The sequence below is a fragment of the Ascaphus truei genome, chromosome 8 (assembly GCF_040206685.1).
Source record: "Ascaphus truei isolate aAscTru1 chromosome 8, aAscTru1.hap1, whole genome shotgun sequence".
Lineage (NCBI taxonomy): Eukaryota > Metazoa > Chordata > Amphibia > Anura > Ascaphidae > Ascaphus > Ascaphus truei.
This window is the reverse complement of record NC_134490.1, coordinates 1,426,475-1,446,723: the sequence shown is the minus strand read 5'-3', so window position 1 is coordinate 1,446,723 and position 20,249 is coordinate 1,426,475. Positions and strand designations below refer to the sequence as shown.

Genomic DNA, 20,249 nt, shown 5'->3' with positions numbered 1-20,249 from the left:
CTGGGGAACACACTCACTGAGAGGCCGAGGAGCACACACTCACTGAGAGGCCAGGGAACACACACTCACAGAGAGGCCGGGGAACACACTCACAGAGAGGCCGGGGAACACACACTCACAGAGAGGCCGGGGAACACACTCACAGAGAGGCCGAGGAACACACACTCACAGAGAGGCCGGGGAACACACACTCACAGAGAGGCCGGGGAACACACACTCACAGAGAGGCCGGGGAACACACACTCACAGAGAGGCCGAGGAACACCGTTATTAGTGGTCATAGTGCTATTAAAAAGTAGCGGTACTTTTCTTGAAGGGAAGCTCACAGTATTAGCCACGTTGCTTTTCAGTTATTTATATGAATATGCGCAAATGCAAAAATATTATTGTGCAAAAGCTGGATTTATAAAGATCCGCGTTAATGCTTACGGTATCTCTGGTTACCGCTGTGCTGCATCGTGGGACGTGCTGGAGTTATACGAAGCGTTTATCACTACACTGGCAGACTGTAAGCTCTTGGGGACAGTGTTTCTGTCTCTCACTGCTGATATATCTACATGAGCTACCTTTGTATTAATCTGTACCACTGTTCATGCAATGCTATATCATGTTTTATATGCACGTGTCTATATACATATATATACCACACTTATTAAGGTTATGGTGGGTAAAAAAAAGTGACAAAAACCCTCCACAGCAAAGCATATAGCAAATGTAAAAATTACCGTATACTCATTTGCATGTCTTAGACAGGTCTGCAATCCCGCCTTTCACCATTATCACCCAGCACACAGCACTTCCACTGCAGCAAGGGATTCTGGGAAATGACATGCAAATGAGCACACATTAAGGGTTGCTCGTGTAATATCAGCTTGAGACAAAAGGTGGCACTGTGTGCTCATTTGCATGTCATTTCCCAGAATCCCTTGCTGCAGTGGAAGTGCTGTGTGCTGGGCGATAATGGTGAAAGACAGGGCTGCAGACCTATCTAAGACATGCAAATGAATATACAGTAATATTTACAGTTGCTATACATACACACATATATATATATATATATATATATATATATATATATATATATCATTTTTACAAATATTTTTTTGTTTTGTTATATATACCATGTACTGTATGCGTATATTTTATTATCTTTTATTGGGATGGCACTCACATATTGCGTTGCGCAGTACAAATGTGGGCAGACAATTACATTGTATGACAAAAAGAGGACATACAGGGGAAGACAATCTGAGGCACTACGAAAGGGGTTACACAAAAAGCGGGGAGTAGAGACACAAGAATAGTCTGTGTGTCGCTTTATATAGGGGTGTAGATTTATATAGAGGTGTAGATTTATATAGGGGTGTAGATTTATATAGGGCTGCATATACTCACAGTAAATAGTAAGCCAGGCTGGGGAACTGCCCCTGCTGCAGTGTCTCAATCCCGACCCCTATCAGCACTGCAGAATGGGAGAAAGACACGGTTCCACGTGTTAATGCCACTTCATTTATCAGTGATCCATATGTAATGCGGCAGGGATGCGCTTATAGGAGTGCAGGTCATTATGGATCATTTGCATGTCATAACCCAGAGTCCCCAGTTGCAGTGGAGGCATTGTATGCTAAGAGATAACGGGGGAAGGCAGGCTGCAGACCTGCGAAAGAACAACGCCTCTCCTACTGCTTCCAGCTGCGAGTGACCCCCCCCCCCCCCCCCCCCGGGCTGCCCGTATACTCCGGCTGCTTCTATAAGTCTCCCAATACTGTATACTACTTCTTATACCGTGAGCTCTTTGGGGCCGAGCCGCAATTTAATTATCTTGTCAGTTACTTGCTGCTCTTATCCCCACTTTGTACTCTACTTGTCCTCTATTGCACAGCACTGGGAACACTGTTGGTGCTATGTAAATAAATATATACTGTACATACAGCATGATCAATGCAGTGTTATGTACGCCTGCAGTACTTCGCAGTGAACACCAGGTGGCAGAGTAGGACCACATAATGTTGCAGAGTGGCTGCTGCAGTGGTTAAGGTCTGCGCTGGGAGCAGGATTCATCACCTCTGACCCCAGAGAACACCCTTCTGCGCTTACAATCCACATGTGAGTCACACGTGCACACAGTGGTATTTAGGGAGGTGAGCAGGGTTACAGGGGGGGGGGGGGGCAGGTGAGTGCTGAGATGCTGTGGGGACCAGTGAAGAGATGGTGATATAGAGATTGATGTGCAAGGAAGCCCGGTTTTGAAGCCATGAGCTGCTGCTGAATAAAAAGCCCCTTCCCTTTCAGAGCAGAATGATCCAGCAACACTTCACTCTGTACCCACATTCCTAATTACAGCCACGGCCGCCGCTCATCTCCAAGGGGGGTGCAATGTGATTTAGGAGCAAACCCCACGAGGTTAATGCAGGGGGTCTCAACCTCTGTCCTCAAGACCCCCCAACAGGTCAGGCTTTCAGGATATCTCTGCTTCAGCACAGGTGGCTTAATTTCTTAGGCCTGGGACATAGTGCCCAAAACATTGCGGAGGCGCGCGGAGGCTCAGGGAAAGCGGTGCTTTCCCTGGCCTTACACAGCGCGCCGTCCGTGGGCGTGTCGGGGGCGGCTCTGGGGGCGGGCCAGTGACGTCACGGAGCTGGTTCGCCCTCATTGGGCGATCCGCTCACGTGACCGGCCCTGCGCTCCAGCGAGCGCCAAATTTCAAAACGCCGTCAGACACACGCTTCCCCAAGCGTGCGGACGCGTGTGCGAGCCCCTGCTAAAGCCGCTCTCATTGCGCCTGCAGGGGCTCAGTGCTGAGCAGCAGCGCGGGTCAGCACGGGTCAGCGCATAAGCGCCGACCATGCCCGAGGCCTTAGTCTTCGTCTTAGCCACTGATTGAGCCACCTGTGCTGAACCAGGGATATCCTGAAAACCTGTCCTGTTGGTGGCCCTGGCGGACTGGAGTTGGCTGCCCCTGAGCTAATGGGTTAAACCCCGGTGACTGCCGCCTCTTTGAAATACACGACATGTTACTATACACAGGTTCTATACACAGGTTCTATACACAGGTTCTGACAGTTTTCTGTAAATTGAGACGTGGGACTGGCTTCTGTTCCAAAAATGATTTTAAAATATGTATATTTTCCCAAACCCCCCTCATCAAACAGTGAGACGGGACATAGTTACCCTCTCTCGGGGCAATGGGGGAGAGATCGGCATTATCCGGGATACAGTTACCCTCTCTCGGGGCAATGGGGGAGAGATCGGCATTATCCGGGATACAGTTACCCTCTCTCGGGGCAATGGGGGAGGGATCGGCATTATCCGGGACACAGTTACCCTCTCTCGGGGCAATGGGGGAGAGATCGGCATTATCCGGGATACAGTTACAGCGTTTTCTGAGGGGACCAAAAAGGGCGAAGGTCGCGCGGAACATGTCTCGCTGTGAGCGCTGCGCGACACGTCTCTCATCGCCGGCTGATTACCAGAACGCCGTTCAAGGCCCAAACCCCAAAGGGTTACATTCTCTGGCCCAAAACTAACCACGGAAAAGTCTCTGTGAGCAGCTCAAGCGGAGCCGAGAACCGCAGCGTGAGCGAGGGGAGATAGCGCTGGTATATAGCGTTCTAGTGACACGTTACACGCGTGGCACGGGGGAACATGGAGCGAGGCATCGGGGGTGTCCTTTCTTGGCCACAGAGCTTAGTATTCAACATATGCTGAGGCGCGGTACAGAGTGATATAATGACACCCCCTGCGGGGGGAGGGGAGATTACGGTGTACGTGGGGTTCGGGAATAACGCTGTGCGATAATATAGTTGCACTGGGTATAATATTTGTGCATTCAGAGGGAAGAAAGGAGCACTTATTTCTGCCCAATCACAGCACAGCAGCATAATGTTATCTTTACACCCCAATTAGATAAGTGAAACGCGCAGGCATCGCTGGACTGAAACCCAGCGGGTGAGTGCAGGGAGTCGTATGTTATCAGAATGAAAAGGTTTATAGCAATTTGGAAGTATATATATATATATATATATATACAGGTGAAACATGTCTGTGAATGGTTTCTCTGGCTTTGCATCTGAGTCCCATACTGTGCTTAAAAGCTGTGTTAACAGCAAGTATTAGCTTATAAGGGTTCCATGTAAAAATGGATTTCATGCAAAAGGTGACACGGTGTGCTCATTTGCATGTAATTTCCCAGAATATACAGAACCCCTATAAACTCATATTGAACCCCCAAAATAGCCACAACATATATATATGCGTATAGGTGTCAAAGAGGAGTGCTACTGAGCATGGCAATATATATTTAAAAACAGAGACAAAACATGAAACACAGACAGAGCCCAGTGCTACAGCCATTGACACAAATACACGGTACAGTGCCTATATATCTAGATATCTTTTGAATAAAATGGTCTTTTAGTTTAACTCTTTGGCCAAAGTGTCGTAAGCCCTTGAGCCCCTCCAAGGCAGACCACATATCAAGGGTCCTAACACTAATATAGATTCTTATTGACCTGTACATTACCAGGAAGAATGATTTATAATAAATCTGTCACAATTAGTTGCATAGTTCTAAGTCTGCGATCTAAGTCTAAGACGCGATCTAAGATTTCCCAGAATCCCTTGCTGCAGTGGGAGCACTGTATGCTGGGGATAATGGGCTGCAGACCTGTCTAAGACATGTGAATGTGCTCACAAGTGATCTTTTTATTTGCTACATGCAAGGTGGAGGTATCTTGTCGCCTTTTTCACTCACCATAACTTGAAGTGTATAGTATATATACTTCCCCTTTCAGTATCTCTCTGCAGTTTAAAGCTCTCGCGTCACATGGGAAAATAGGACGCTGCACCGGATGATGTCACGGCGTCCTATTGCCACGCTGGGTTGCCACCACTCCGGGTTTCGGCCACGTATCTCCGGGGTTAGCTGAAAAAATCTCCGGGCGGCGACATAACTCCCGGCAAAACCCATCAACATGGCAGTGCGACGTCAAACGGCTCTGCGTTGCCATGACAACGGGGCGCGACGTGGCGTCACGCGGCATCACGTTGCTGTGACGCCTCGGCGCCATGAGGCATTCCGTTGTCATGGGAAGTTGATGCTGCGTGATGCCATGTTGTCATGGCAACACGCGCCATCTGACATTGCGGAGCCGCGCTGACTGGGACTTGCAGGGGGAGATAGCGCCGCCGCAGGAAAGATAAATACATGTGAAAAAGTCTCCGGGTTATCCGTCTACAGGCGGCGGCGGCAACCCCGAGGGCGCGGGACGTTCCAAAATCCGCCATAATGTGAACCCTGGGACAGCTCCCGGCACCCACTTCAGAGGTGAGTCTCCCCGGAAGCAGGGGGTCCCCGGAGCTGAAATTAACGTGGTTCAGGTCGAGACCCCCTGCTTCAATCCCATATTAAATAAATAAAGAGAAAAAAATGTCACTGATTGCCTCTTTAAGGGGTTTAAGGGGTTAAATCCCTTTCTTGGGGTAGTTGCTAGGGGAATATGTGTAAGAACTAACAGTTTTGTAACAATGTAACAAGCATGTTATCTTGGGGACTCTGGGGACCCTCGGAAAGGGGTTTCTGGCATGTTCTGGAACCTTCCTTCCAGCGAGGGGTTATAAATAAGGGAGCTGAGCCTGGCCAAGTCCGGTCAGAGGTTTAATTTCTTAGTTATTCCCCTTTATTACACGGCCACTTACTCGTTACCCATGTAGGTTACAGCAGCTGAGGGGCGCAGTTGCCGGGACTTACCAGCAGGAGGCGACGGCAAGTTAGAGAAGGTTCTCCAGATTCCTCGGAGGTGGGGAGGGTGAGGTTCTGGGTCCAGCGGTTCTGGGTCCAGCGGTTCTGGGTACTAACTTCTAACCTGGGACCTTCCAGGAACCCGTCACCGGAACTATAACAAGCCCCCCCCGTGTTGTGCCCTCTAAGGACGCGATTATTGTTGCGGCGCACGCGTGACATCATGCGCGCCAAACATGCACTAGGCGATGGGGAGGCGCGGCTGTCGCGCGGCATTACCAGGGGGTGCTCGACTCCAGTCCTCCAGCCTCAACAGGTCAGGTTTTCAGGATATCCCAGCTGGAACTGATTGAGCCACCTGTGCTGAAGCAGGGACTGATTGAGCCACCTGTGCTGAAGCAGGGACTGATTGAGCCACCTGTGCTGAAGCAGGGATATCCTGAAACCCTGACCTGTTGGGGGGGGTGGGGGGTGGCTGGACTGCAGTTGAGCGCCCCTGTTCTAAGGGATGTGCCCCCGGGGCAGGGCGATACCGGCAGCTCAGTCCGGCTGAATTGTCACTGTCATTCATTTCTAAACACCGTGTCCCTGTGGTACAAGGAATGTGTCGGTGTCCCTGACGGCAGCAGCGGAGAGGGTGTATGTATACAGCGCCACGAATATACGCAGCGCTTTGCAAAGGACACAACACAATGCAGGGAATGATAACACAGTAAGTGCATCCAATGTAAGGTCAGCCAGCAGGAAAGGAAACCCTGCCCCGCAGAGCTTACAATCTAAGAGGTGTGCTAGGAGAGTTTATGAAGGAGTATGTGGGGTAGATGGCAGAGTTTGGCCACGATGGTTGGTAGGAGCGACAGTGGGGACCCCCTGCTTGCCGAGATACTTAACCTCCGTAGGGGGCGCGGGGAGAGGGGGGGGGGGGGCTGGTATCTCCGCCCAGTTTAAATGTCCCAAGTCATGCTCGCCAACAGCAAGCCACAAGGGATGATGTCACAGCTTCCTATTGGCCTGCAGGACATTTCAAGCCGCCATTTCTATAGCCCCATCTGGGCTGCTACCGGCACCGCCTTCCGATGTAAGTATGTTGGAGGGAGTGGGTGGGTTTTGTGAGTGTTGAGTGAGAAGTTGGAGGGAGTGGGTGAGTTTTGTGAGTGTTGAGTTGAGTGAGAAGTTGGAGGGAGTGGGTTTGTTTTGTGAGTGTTGAGTGAGAAGTTGGAGGGAGTGGGTGGGTTTTGTGAGTGTTGAGTGAGAAGTTGGAGGGAGTGGGTTGGTTTTGTGAGTGTTGAGTGAGAAGTTGGAGGGAGTTGGTTGGTTTTGTGAGTGTTGAGTGAGAAGTTGGAGGGTGTGGGTGGGTTTTGTGAGTGTTGAGTTGAGTGAGAAGTTGGAGGGAGTTGGTCGGTTTTGTGAGTGTTGAGTGAGAAGTTGGAGGGAGTGGGTTGGTTTTGTGAGTGTTGAGTGAGAAGTTGGAGGGAGTGGGTTGGTTTTGTGAGTGTTGAGTGAGAAGTTGGAGGGAGTGGGTTGGTTTTGTGAGTGTTGAGTGAAAAGTTGGAGGGAGTGGGTTGGTTTTGTGAGTGTTGAGTGAGAAGTTGGAGGGAGTGGGTTGGTTTTGTGAGTGTTGAGTGAGAAGTTGGAGGGAGTGGGTTAGTTTTGTGAGTGTTGAGTGAGAAGTTGGAGGGAGTGGGTTGGTTTTGTGAGTGTTGAGTTGAGTGAGAAGTTGGAGGGAGTGGGTGGGTTTTGTGAGTGTTGAGTGAGAAGTTGGAGGGAGTGGGTGGGTTTTGTGAGTGTTGCGTTGATGAGAAGTTGGAGGGAGTGGGTGGGTTTTGTGAGTGTTGAGTGAGAAGTTGGAGGGAGAGGGTTGGTTTTGTGATTGTTGAGTGAGAAGTTGGAGGGAGTGGGTGGGTTTTGTGAGTGTTGAGTTGAGTGAGAAGTTGGAGGGAGTGGGTGGGTTTTGTGAGTGTTGAGTTGAGTGAGAAGTTGGAGGGAGTGGGTTGGTTTTGTGAGTGTTGAGTGAGAAGTTGGAGGGAGAGAGTTGGTTTTGTGAGTGTTGAGTGAGAAGTTGGAGGGAGTGGGTTGGTTTTGTGAGTGTTGAGTGAGAGGTTGGAGGGAGAGGGTTGGTTTTGTGAGTGTTGAGTGAGAAGTTGGAGGGAGAGGGTTGGTTTTGTGAGTGTTGAGTGAGAAGTTGGAGGGAGTGGGTGGGTTTTGTGAGTGTTGAGTTGAGTGAGAAGTTGGAGGGAGTGGGTTGGTTTTGTGAGTGTTGAGTGAGAAGTTGGAGGGAGAGGGTGGGTTTTGTGAGTGTTGAGTTGAGTGAGAAGTTGGAGGGAGTGGGTTGGTTTTGTGAGTGTTGAGTGAGAAGTTGGAGGGAGAGGGTTGGTTTTGTGAGTGTTGAGTGAGAAGTTGGAGGGAGTGGGTTGGTTTTGTGAGTGTTGAGTGAGAGGTTGGAGGGAGAGGGTTGGTTTTGTGAGTGTTGAGTGAAAAGTTGGAGGGAGAGGGTTGGTTTTGTGAGTGTTGAGTGAGAAGTTGGAGGGAGTGGGTGGGTTTTGTGAGTGTTTAGTTGAGTGAGAAGTTGGAGGGATTGGGTTGGTTTTGTGAGTGTTAAGTGAGAAGTTGGAGGGAGTGGGTGGGTTTTGTGAGTGTTGAGTGAGAAGTTGGAGGGAGTGGGTGGGTTTTGTGAGTGTTGAGTGAGAAGTTGGAGGGAGTGGGTGGGTTTTGTGAGTGTTGAGTGAGAAGTTGGAGGGAGTGGGTAGGTTTTGTGAGTGTTGAGTGAGAAGTTGGAGGGAGTGGGTGGGTTTTGTGAGTGTTGAGTGAGAAGTTGGAGGGAGTGGGTGGGTTTTGTGAGTGTTGAGTGAGAAGTTGGAGGGAGAGGGTGAGTTTTGTCAGTGTTGAGTTGAGTGAGGATGAGTTTGGCATTATAGAGAGCAGAGTTATAACAGGAGAGGAGACATTTATAGGTTGTAAAATCAGCATGTGTGAGATTTCCTCCAGAGACGTTCAAAGGAGTGAGTGCAAGTGAGAGGAAGTGAGTGTATGAATGTAGCCATGGCTGCCGCCGGTTAAAGGGTGTGCCGGAGCAGAGAGGGGGCATATAGATCTAGGGAGGAGGAGAGGAGGGCTCAGAGAGAGAAGAGAGCAGAGAAAGCAGAGAGGCAATGAAGTATGAATGCTGCAGTAATGGCAAAATGAGATTGTAAGCTCTTGAGACACTCGTCGTTGCTCTGCTTTGCGCAGTGCTGCACACACTAACCCCGTACCAAACAAAGCAAAGGCGCAGCTCACGTGATTAGATTCCCCTGGGTTCTGCAGCCTAAGGATTAAAATTCCCTGCTGCATTTATCACCATCATAAACTTGTAACTCATTTACCTCCCCAGCCCTTCGGTGGCGCTGCGCCCTCCTGCTTAACCTGTTCAGTGCCAGAGCTCGGCAATAGCCTTTCAGGTAACCCCCTCACTGCCAGAGTTTGCGGCAACATGTTGCAAAGCATCAGTTGTGCCCCAAAGAAACAGATTCACTTACACTTTATCCCCCCTCTGGCTGAGATGAACAACTCCGGTTCTCAAGGGCCACCAACAGGTCAGGTTTTAAGGATATCCCTGCTTCAGGTCAGGTGGCTCAATGAGGGACTGATAGAGCCACCTGAAGCAGGGATATTCTGAAAACCTGACCTGTTGGGGACCCTTGAGGACTGGAGTTGCCCACCCCTGGGTTAAACTCCACTACTACCTCTGATTGTCAGCTTCAGCGCAGCCTGCCAGCTCGGAGCCACACGTTCATGCAGCAATGGCGGTTCCCACATGCTTTGCATCACTGATATCTTACTACATTTCAACGGCTTTGAGATACTTCAAGGATCTCTGTAAGGTGACGGGGGGAAGATGGATTATCCTTATTAAAATAAGAACCGGCCAGGAATCGGGTTTTATATTGATACTGTTAAACTGTCACTTAGTTCAAAAATAGTCTTTCGTTCTCACAAACTTCATAGGCACATTTTGGGAGGGGGGGGGGCGGTTAAATTCTTTCTTCGTAAAATCTTTCAGAGGTAAGACAAGCAGAAGAAAATATCGGGTCTCGTGTCACATGTATCAGCGCGTGTATATCAACGAGTATATAGATCAGCGCGTGTATATCAGCGCGTGTATATCAGCGCGTATATAGATCAGCGCGTATATAGATCAGCGCGAATATAGATCAGCGCGTATATAGATCAGCGCGTATATAGATCAGCGCGTGTATATCAGCGTGTATATAGATCAGCGCATATATAGATCAGCGCGTATATAGATCAGCGCGTATATAGATCAGCGTGTATATATCAGCGCGTATATAGATCAGCGCGTATATAGATCAGCGCGTATATAGATCAGCGCGTATATAGATCAGCGCGTATATAGATCAGCGCGTATATAGATCAGCGCGTGTATATCAGCGCGTATATAGATCAGCGCGTATATATATCAGCGCGTATATAGATCAGCGCGTATATAGATCAGCGCATATATATCAGCGCGTATATAGATCAGTGCGTATATAGATCAGCGCGTATATAGATCAGCGCGTATATAGATCAGCGCGTGTATATCAGCGCGTATATAGATCAGCGCGTGTATATCAGCGCGTATATATCAGCGCGTATATAGATCAGCGCGTGTATAGATCAGCGTGTGTATATCAGCGCGTGTATATCAGCGCGTATATAGATCAGCGCATATATAGATCAGCGCGTATATATATCAGCGCGTATATATCAGCGCGTATATATCAGCGCGTATATATCAGCGCGTATATATCAGCGCGTATATATCAGCGCGTATATAGATCAGCGCGTGTATATCAGCGCGTGTATAGATCAGCGCGTATATAGATCAGCGCGTATATAGATCAGCGCGTGTATATCAGCGCGTATATAGATCAGCGTGTATATATATCAGCGCGTGTATATCAGCGCGTGTATATCAGCGCGTATATAGATCAGCGCGTGTATAGATCAGCGCGTATATAGATCAGCGCGTATATAGATCAGCGCGTGTATATCAGCGCGTGTATATCAGCGCGTATATATCAGCGCGTATATAGATCAGCGCGTATATAGATCAGCGCGTGTATATCAGCGCGTATATAGATCAGCGCGTATATAGATCAGCGTGTATATAGATCAGCGCGTGTATATCAGCGCGTGTATATCAGCGCGTGTATATCAGCGCGTGTATATCAGCGCGTATATATCAGCGCGTATATATCAGCGCGTATATATATCAGCGCGTATATATCAGCGCGTATATATCAGCGCGTATATAGATCAGCGCGTATATATATCAGCGCGTATATATCAGCGCGTATATATCAGCGCGTATATATATCAGCGCGTATATATCAGCGCGTATATATCAGCGCGTATATATATCAGCGCGTATATATCAGCGCGTGTATAGATCAGCGCGTATATATCAGCGCGTATATATCAGCGCGTATATAGATCAGCGCGTATATATCAGCACGTATATAGATCAGCGCGTATATATCAGCGCGTATATAGATCAGCGCGTATATATCAGCGCGTATATAGATCAGCGCGTATATATCAGCGCGTATATATCAGCGCGTATATATCAGCGCGTATATAGATCAGCGCGTATATAGATCAGCGCGTATATATCAGCGCGTGTATATCAGCGTGTATATAGATCAGCGCGTATATAGATCAGCGCGTATATATCAGCGCGTGTATATAGATCAGCGCGTATATATATCAGCGCGTATATAGATCAGCGCGTATATAGATCAGCGCGTATATAGATCAGCGCGTATATATCAGCGCGTATATAGATCAGCGCGTGTATATCAGCGCGTGTATATCAGCGCGTATATAGATCAGCGCGTATATAGATCAGCGCGTATATATATCAGCGCGTATATATCAGCGCGTATATATCAGCGCGTATATAGATCAGCGCGTGTAAAGGTAAACATGAGAATGAGATATGGGTTAAAATAACAGCAGAAAAAATCCATAACTTAGAACAAAAAAGGGACTTAACTCTACGCAAAACTATTCCTGGGAGGCAAGAAAAAGCCGGGTGGGATACCCCCGGGGGCTCAACTCCGGTCCTAACGGGCCACCAACAGGTCGGGTTTTCAGGATGTCCCTGCTTCAGCACAGGTGGCTCAATCAGTCCCTGCATCAGCACAGGTGACTGAGCCACCTGTGCTGAAGCTGGGATATCCTGAAAACCTGACCTGTTAGGGGGGGGGGGGGGTGCGAGGACTGGAGTTGAACACCCCTGTGATACACCATACAGGCTCACATCGTGTACATGCCCAATTCTGGGTCGCTCCTGGCCCTGTGGTTACACCCCAGGGACTTAGGTACTAAATAGCGCAACCATATCCCGCCTGGGGTTAGCGTTGGCTGCCACGTGATCTCACGTTTCTTTAGGGAATCATACTGTATATAGTGTGCGGCAGCCTCTCTCCGTATTGTAAGTGTCCCATACTCTGGTTGTAAAGGCCTCCAAACGGGGTGTATTAGTCTGCGCCCAGAATTAGGGCGATAGACCCTCTTGCTGCGTTACGTAGATATAATATCAAGGACGTAAGCTTATAGTTAGGAATATTATCCCTAATAAGTAGGCCAGGCCAAGGGTCCGGGTGACGTTTACAGCTGCCATTGTTTGTATGGCATCTAAACCTCAACTCTAAAAGTGTTTTATTTTGGGACTGTCCCATCAGATATAGTTACATAGTTACATAGTTACATAGTTACATAGTTACATAGTAGATGAGGTTGAAAAAAGACGTACGTCCATCAAGTTCAACGTATGCTAAATTTAGACAACAGATACTTTATCCTATATCTATACTTAGTTATTGGTCCAGAGGAAGGCAAACAAAACCCCAGTGACATATCATCCAATGATATCTCATAAGGGGAAAATAAATTCCTTCCTCACTCCAATAATTGGCAATCAGATTCATCCCTGGGTCAGCACCCTTCCCATGTTTAGTTATCTGGTATATCCCTGTATACCTTTCCTTTCTAAAAAAAAAAAATCCATCCTTTTTTTTTGAAGATATTTATCACAGTCTCCATGGGTTATGAATCCCACATTTTAACTGCCCTTACTGTAAAGAACCCTTTCCTTTGTTGCTGGTGAAATCTCCTTTCCTCCAACCTTAAGGGATGACCCTGTGTCCTTTGTACTGCCCGTGGGATGAATAGTTCTTTTGAAAGCTCCTTGTATTGTCCCCGAATATATTTGTATAGTTATCATATCCCCTCTTAGACGCCTCTTTTCTAATGTAAATAAATCTAATTTAGCTAGCCTCTCCTCATAAGTTAGAATGTCCATCCCCTTTATTAATTTGGTGGCTCTTCTCTGCACTCTCTCTAGTTCCATAATGTCTTTTCTTAGGATTGGTGCCCAAAATTGTACTCCATATTCAAGGTGTGGTCTTACTAATGCTTTGTAAAGGGGCATAATTATGTTTACTTCCCTTCCATCCATTGCCCGTTTCATGCAAGATAAGATCTTGTTTGCCTTTGCAGCTACTGCATGACATTGGGCCCTATTGCTAAGCCTGCTGTCTACAAGCACTCCTAAATCCTTCTCCATCAAGGATTCCCCAATTTATCCCCATTTACTGTAATGTGTAAGCCCCCTTTTTATTCTTGCATCCCAAATGCATAACCTTACATTTATCTGTATTAAACCTCACCTGCCATTTACCTGCCCACGTTTCCAGTCTCTTCGAGTCCTTCTGAAGAGAAATTACATCCTGCTCTATTACCTTACACAATTTAGTATCATCAGCAAAGATGGAGATTTTACTCTCGATCCCAACCTCAAGGTCATTAATAAACAAGTTAAAAGCAGGGGTCCCAGTACCGATCCCGGAGGTACTCCACTCACCACCTTAGCCCAACCTGAAAAAGTCCAATTTCCTTTATATTGTACACTAACCTCTTGTGTGGAACCGTATCAAAAGCCTTTGCAAAATCTAAGTGAACCACATCAACTGCATTACCCTGGTCTAAATTCCTACTTACCTCCTCAAAGAAACAAATAAGGTTAGTTTGGCATGATCTATCCTTCATAAATCCATGCTGACTATTACTAATAATTTTGTTTTCCATTAGGTATTCCTGAATATTATCCCATATTAAACCTCCAAGTAGTTTCCCTACTATTGAAGTCAGGCTTACAGGTCTGTAATTTCCCGGTTGTGATCTAGCTCCCTTTTTACATATAGACACCACATCTGCTTTACGCCAATCTTGTGGTACTGAGCCTGTGGAAATGGAGTAATTGAATATTAAATGTAATATGAACATATGTAGCCGGGTGCCCAGATATGTAGCAGGGTGCCCAGATATGTAGCAGGGTGCTCAGATATGTAGCCGAGTGCCCAGATATGTAGCCGGGTGCCCAGATATGTAGCCGGGTGCCCAGACATGTAGCCGGGTGCCCAGATATGTAGCAGGGTGCCCAGACATGTAGCCGGGTGCCCAGATATGTAGCAGGGTGCCCAGATATGTAGCAGGGTGCCCAGATATGTAGCAGGGTGCCCAGATATGTAGCCGGGTGCCCAGATATGTAGCAGGGTGCCCAGATATGTAGCAGGGTGCCCAGATATGTAGCAGGGTGCCCACATATGTAGCTGGGTGCCCAGATATATAGCTGGGTGCCCAGATATGTAGCCGGGTGCCCAGATATGTAGCAGGGTGCCCACATATGTAGTTGGGTGCCCAGATATATAGCTGGGTGCCCAGATATGTAGTAGGGTGCCCACATATGTAGTTGGGTGCCCAGATATATAGCTGGGTGCCCAGATATGTAGCAGGGTGCCCACATATGTAGTTGGGTGCCCAGATATATAGCTGGGTGCCCAGATATGTAGCAGGGTGCCCACATATGTAGTTGGGTGCCCAGATATATAGCTGGGTGCCCAGATATGTAGCAGGGTGCCCACATATGTAGTTGGGTGCCCAGATATATAGCTGGGTGCCCAGATATGTAGCAGGGTGCCCACATATGTAGTAGGGTGCCCAGATATGTAGCAGGGTGCACAGATATGTAGCCGGGTGCCCAGATATGTAGCCGGGTGCCCAGATATGTAGCCAGGTGCCCAGATATGTAGCAGGGCACCCAGATATGTAGCAGGGTATCCAGATATGTAGCTGGGTGCCCACATATGTAGTTGGGTGCTCAGATATATAGCTGGGTGCCCAGATATGTAGCAGGGTGCCCAGATATGTAGTAGGGTGCCTAGATATGTAGCAGGGTGCCCACATATGTAGTAGGGTGCCCACATATGTAGCAGGGCGCCCAGATATGTAGCAGGGTGCCCACATATGTAGTAGGGTGCCCAGATATGTAGCAGGGTGCCCACATATGTAGTAGGGTGCCCACATATGTAGCCGGGCGCCCAGATATGTAGCAGGGCGCCCACATATGTAGCAGGGTGCCTAGATATGTAGTAGGGTGCCCAGATATGTAGCCGGGCGCCCAGATATGTAGCAGGGCACCCACATATGTAGTAAGGTGCCCAGATATGTAGTAGGGTGCACAGATATGTAGTAGGGTGCCCAGATATGTAGTAGGGCGCCCAGATATGTAGCAGGGTGCCCACATATGTAGCAGGGTGCCCACATATGTAGTAGGGTGCCCACATATGTAGTAGGGTGCCCAGATATGTAGCAGGGTGCCCACATATGTAGCAGGGCACCCATATATGTAGCAGGGTGCCCACATATGTAGTAGGGCACCCAGATATGTAGTAGGGTGCCCAGATATGTAGTAGGGCGCCCAGATATGTAGCAGGGTGCCCACATATGTAGCAGGGTGCCCACATATGTAGTAGGGTGCCCACATATGTAGTAGGGTGCCCAGATATGTAGCAGGGTGCCCACATATGTAGCAGGGTGCCCACATATGTAGTAGGGTGCCCACATATGTAGTAGGGTGCCCAGATATGTAGCAGGGTGCCCACATATGTAGCAGGGCACCCAGATATGTAGCAGGGTGCCCACATATGTAGTAGGGTGCCCAGATATGTAGCCGGGTGCCCAGATATGTAGTAGGGTGCCCACATATGTAGTAGGGTGCCCAGATATGTAGCTGGGCGCCCAGATATGTAGCAGGGTGCCCACATATGTAGTAGGGTGCCCAGATATGTAGCCGGGTGCCCAGATATGTAGTAGGGTGCCTTTGCCACCACATTAATCTGTCAGAGTGTTTGGAAAGATCCCTTTAGCCTTGCTGGGGTATCCTAACATCTAAAGTGCCCCTTGTATACACTCTCCAAGGATCTTATCGCGACCCAGGAAGACCGCGTCCCTCCCACATCTTGTCACGTTCCTCTGCAACAATTCCGGAGTTTAATTCTTTCTCCCATGCCCACATATAAGTGGCAGCTACAGTACCTATATAAATATCTATACTGTGTCCTAACCCAAACCCTGGGACCTGGACACAGACTCACGCTGGGCAGGTTCTCTCACAAGGAGTGACTTCTGCTTATGTTTGTGAATAATAATAATAATATAATAATAATATAATAATAATATAATAATAATAATAATATAATAATAATATAATAATAATATAATAATAATAATATAATAATATAATAATAATAATAATAATAATTATTATAATAATAATATAATAATAATAATATAATAATAATAATGGCGATGAGTTGCTTACACAGCCCCCGTTCTCCTCTACCCTTTCCTGCCCAGCGACTAAAGCGCTATATCTCATATCCACAAACATTAACTCTGCAAAGCGAATCATATTAGCTCAGGTCCACTTTCCAAACGCCCAGCACCGCCGCAGGGAGGGACTCCGGGCCCCCGCATCAAGTACAGGGGGAAACTGCTGGAAAATATGTGGTGTGGGGCTTTTTAAATATGGCCACCACTGACTTTCTCTCACAGCCCAAATCATTGTTCTTTGGGGCAACAGAGCTTTAAATCTTTCAGTGCTCTGCATGGTGTGACCGTCCCATCCAGCAACTAAGGGGTTACTTGTATTAATCTGAATCCCCGTTACAAATATGACTGCCCCCCCCCTGCGCTGAGCCTTCAGTTATGCCGAGTATGTGCATGTCTGACCGTAGCCAGGACACTAATACCCCCTGCTCACCGACACCCCGCAGCCAGGACACTAATACCCCCTGCTCACCGACACCCCGCAGCCAGGACACTAATACCCCCTGCTCACCGACACCCCGCAGGGTGAGTCCGCCGCTCTGCTGTTGCTCTGGCTGACAAAGAGTTAATGGTGGAATACTCTGCTGCTCTGTAGCACGGTGTGATGCTCTGCTGCTCTCTGGCTGATAAACAGTTAATGGTGGAATGCTCTGCTGCTCTGTAGCACGGTGTGATGCTCTGCTGCTCTCTGGCTGATAAAGAGTTAATGGTGGAATGCTCTGCTGCTCTGTAGCACGGTGTGATGCTCTGCTGCTCTCTGGCTGATAAAGAGTTAATGGTGGAATGCTCTGCTGCTCTGTAGCACGGTGTGAGGCTCTGCTGCTCTCTGGCTGATAAAGAGTTAATGGTGGAATGCTCTGCTGCTCTGTAGCACGGTGTGATGCTCTGCTGCTCTCTGGCTGATAAAGTTAATGGCGGAATGCTCTGCTGCTCTGTAGCACGGTGTGATGCTCTGCTGCTCTCTGGCTGATAAAGAGTTAATGGTGGAATGCTCTGCTGCTCTGTAGCACGGTGTGATGCTCTGCTGCTCTCTGGCTGATAAAGTTAATGGCGGAATGCTCTGCTGCTCTCTGGTCAGATCAGGCTGATACCCATGCCATCTTTAGAGTGGTAAATAGTTGGTGCAATGCTCTGCTAGTCGAACTGGCTGCTTAAAATGTAGAAACAGAATGTGATGGTAGATAAGTCCCCAGTTGCCCCCCCCCAGTTGCCCCTCCCCCTGTGGCTGCCCCCCCGTGGCTGCCCCCCCCGTGGCTGCCCCCCCAGTGACTGCCCCCCCCTGGCTGCCCATTCTCCTTTCTGATCTTTGGCTCTTTCATGTGAAGGTATTTCACCTCAGGTTTGCCCCGAGCGTGTGTGATTTCCCCGACTGTATCAGCCCCTACCACCTCCGCTGGGATACCGTGCCCCAAATCCACCACCCCTTCTGTGGCGAAAGTACTTCCTCGCGCGTCTCCTTAAAGAGATCAGTTCTGAAATGTTCAGTCAGTATAGGGTTAATGGTGTGATGATCTGCGAGTCCCTGATGTTAGGAGAGACTTAGTGGGGCGATGCTCTGCTCATCCCTCTCCAGCTCCTCTTTAAATGGTAACGAGCACTTCTGGCTGCTGCAGCGACGGCCGGAGTCTGCTGTCCCTGAGATGAATAATTCAGCCCTGGCCAGGGCTGCCTCTCCGGGGCTTTGTACACGAGTAGCAAACTCCAGTCCTCAAGACCCCCCAACAGGTCAGGTTTTCAGGATATCCCTGCTTCAGCACAGGTGGCTCAATCAGTGGCTCAGTCGCAGACTGAGCCACTGATAGAGCCACCTGTGCTGAAGCAGAGCCTGATTGAGCCACCTGTGCTGAAGCAGGGATATCCTGAAAACCTGACCTGTTGGTGGCCCTTGAGGACTGGAGTTGAGCCTCCCCTGACACACACAGTCAGGGTTAATGTTCGTACCCCTCACACCCCGTTCACGCCCCGTTGGGTTACCTGAAGCTGGCACCCGAGAGAAACATGCAACGCACGGCAAAGCAATCTCGGCCGGCATATAAAGGGTTAAGCGCGGGGCGTTCGCACGACATGGCGGTGCCGGCGACAGAAACCGGCTGTGTGACCCTGAGAGTGATTCCGGCGCCAGCGCTGCATTGTAAACGGACTCGCTTCACACGCAGCTTCATCATAACAGGGTGTCAGCGCCTGCAGGGGCGGGCTGAAGCAGGGGACAGTCGCAAGATAGCTGTGTGCAATACTCAGGGACATCCCTCAATATTAAAAACAATGTATCACGAGCCGTCGCTAAAAGCCGTATAATAAATCCAAGCAGCCCATGTTTACTAAGCCCTGCTATTCCAGGGACCCGGCACCCAGGGGACGTCTGTCCCCGTGAGGACACCTGTCTGTCCCCTCTGTCCCAGTCCTTCGTCTTCCTGTCTCGGTTCCCTGTGCTGTCTCTTATCTCCGGTGTCGCTGTCACACTCCCTGCACGCCGTGTCTCGCTGGGACTGCCCCGCTGTCTAACGCTACCTTCCGGGGAGAGCCGGGAGGTTCTGGAAGCCCGGAGCTCGCACGCTGTTCTGGGCTGGGGGTTCTGAATCAGTGGGATTTCACCCGTTGTGAGCCAACTCAAAAGCTGTTACAATCCCTTTTAAGGCCACCAGAGAGGAATGGGTTAAACTGAGCTGGCTAGGGCTAGGCTGGCAGCGGAGTGACACTTACCTGCAGCTGTTGAGACCCCCAGGAACCTACAGATGCCCTCGAGCACCGCCCAGCCAGCCTGGCACTGCATGGCAATCATTGGGTCCTGGGAAAAGCCATGAACCTTAGTGCCCCACGCACTGCAGACCTGGACTCAGGAGGGCGGCGTGCCTCGGGGTGCTTACAAAACAGGATCCACAGAGGGGATAGGACTTGAGCAGCAGGTTCTGCCCGCACACACGCAGGTTCTGTCCGCACACACACACAGGTTCTGTCCACACACACACAGGTTCTGTCTGCACACGCAGGTTCTGTCCGCACACACAGGTTCTGTCCGCACACACACACAGGTTCTGTCCGCACACGCAGGTTCTGTCCGCAGACACACAGGTTCTGTCCGCACACGCAGGTTCTGTCCGCACACACAGGTTCTGTCCGCACACACACACAGGTTCTGTCCGCACACGCAGGTTCTGTCCGCAGACACACAGGTTCTGTCCGCACACACACAGGTTCTGTCCGCACACACACAGGTTCTGTCCGCACACACACACAGGTTCTGTCCGCACACACACACAGGTTCTGTCCGCACACACACACAGGTTCTGACCACACACACAGGTTCTGTCCGCACACACACACAGGTTCTGTCCGCACACACACACAGGTTCTGTCCGCACACACAGGTTCTGTCCGCACACACACACAGGTTCTTCCCGCACACACAGGTTCTGTCCGCACACACACACAGGTTCTGCCCACACACACAGGTTCTGTCCGCACACACACAGGTTCTGTCCGCACACACAGGTTCTGTCCGCACACACACACAGGTTCTGTCCGCACACACACAGGCTCTGTCCGCACACACACAGGTTCTGTCCGCACACACAGGTTCTGTACGCACACACACACAGGTTCTGTCCGCACACACACACAGGTTCTGTCCGCACACACACACAGGTTCTGTCCGCACACACACACAGGTTCTGTCCGCACACACACACACAGGTTCTGTCCGCACACACACACAGGTTCTGTCCGCACACACACAGGTTCTGTCCGCACACACACACACACAGGTTCTGTCCGCACACACACACAGGTTCTGTCC

The 20,249-nt window shown here is 49.4% G+C and overlaps 1 protein-coding gene across 1 annotated transcript in view; it reads right to left on the bottom strand.

Moving 5' to 3' along the window:
- TMEM72 (transmembrane protein 72) overlaps positions 1 to 19,501 on the bottom strand; it is a 35,236-nt gene extending 15,735 nt beyond the window's left edge. The window contains exons 1-2 of the mRNA XM_075610272.1: positions 19,157 to 19,501; positions 1,396 to 1,462 (exon numbers count right to left, since the gene is read on the bottom strand). Of these exons, the coding sequence (XP_075466387.1) occupies positions 1,396 to 1,462; positions 19,157 to 19,235 (146 nt within the window). The 5' untranslated portion in view covers positions 19,236 to 19,501. The remainder of the gene's footprint in view (positions 1 to 1,395; positions 1,463 to 19,156) is intronic.
- Positions 19,502 to 20,249: the final 748 nt, after the last annotated feature.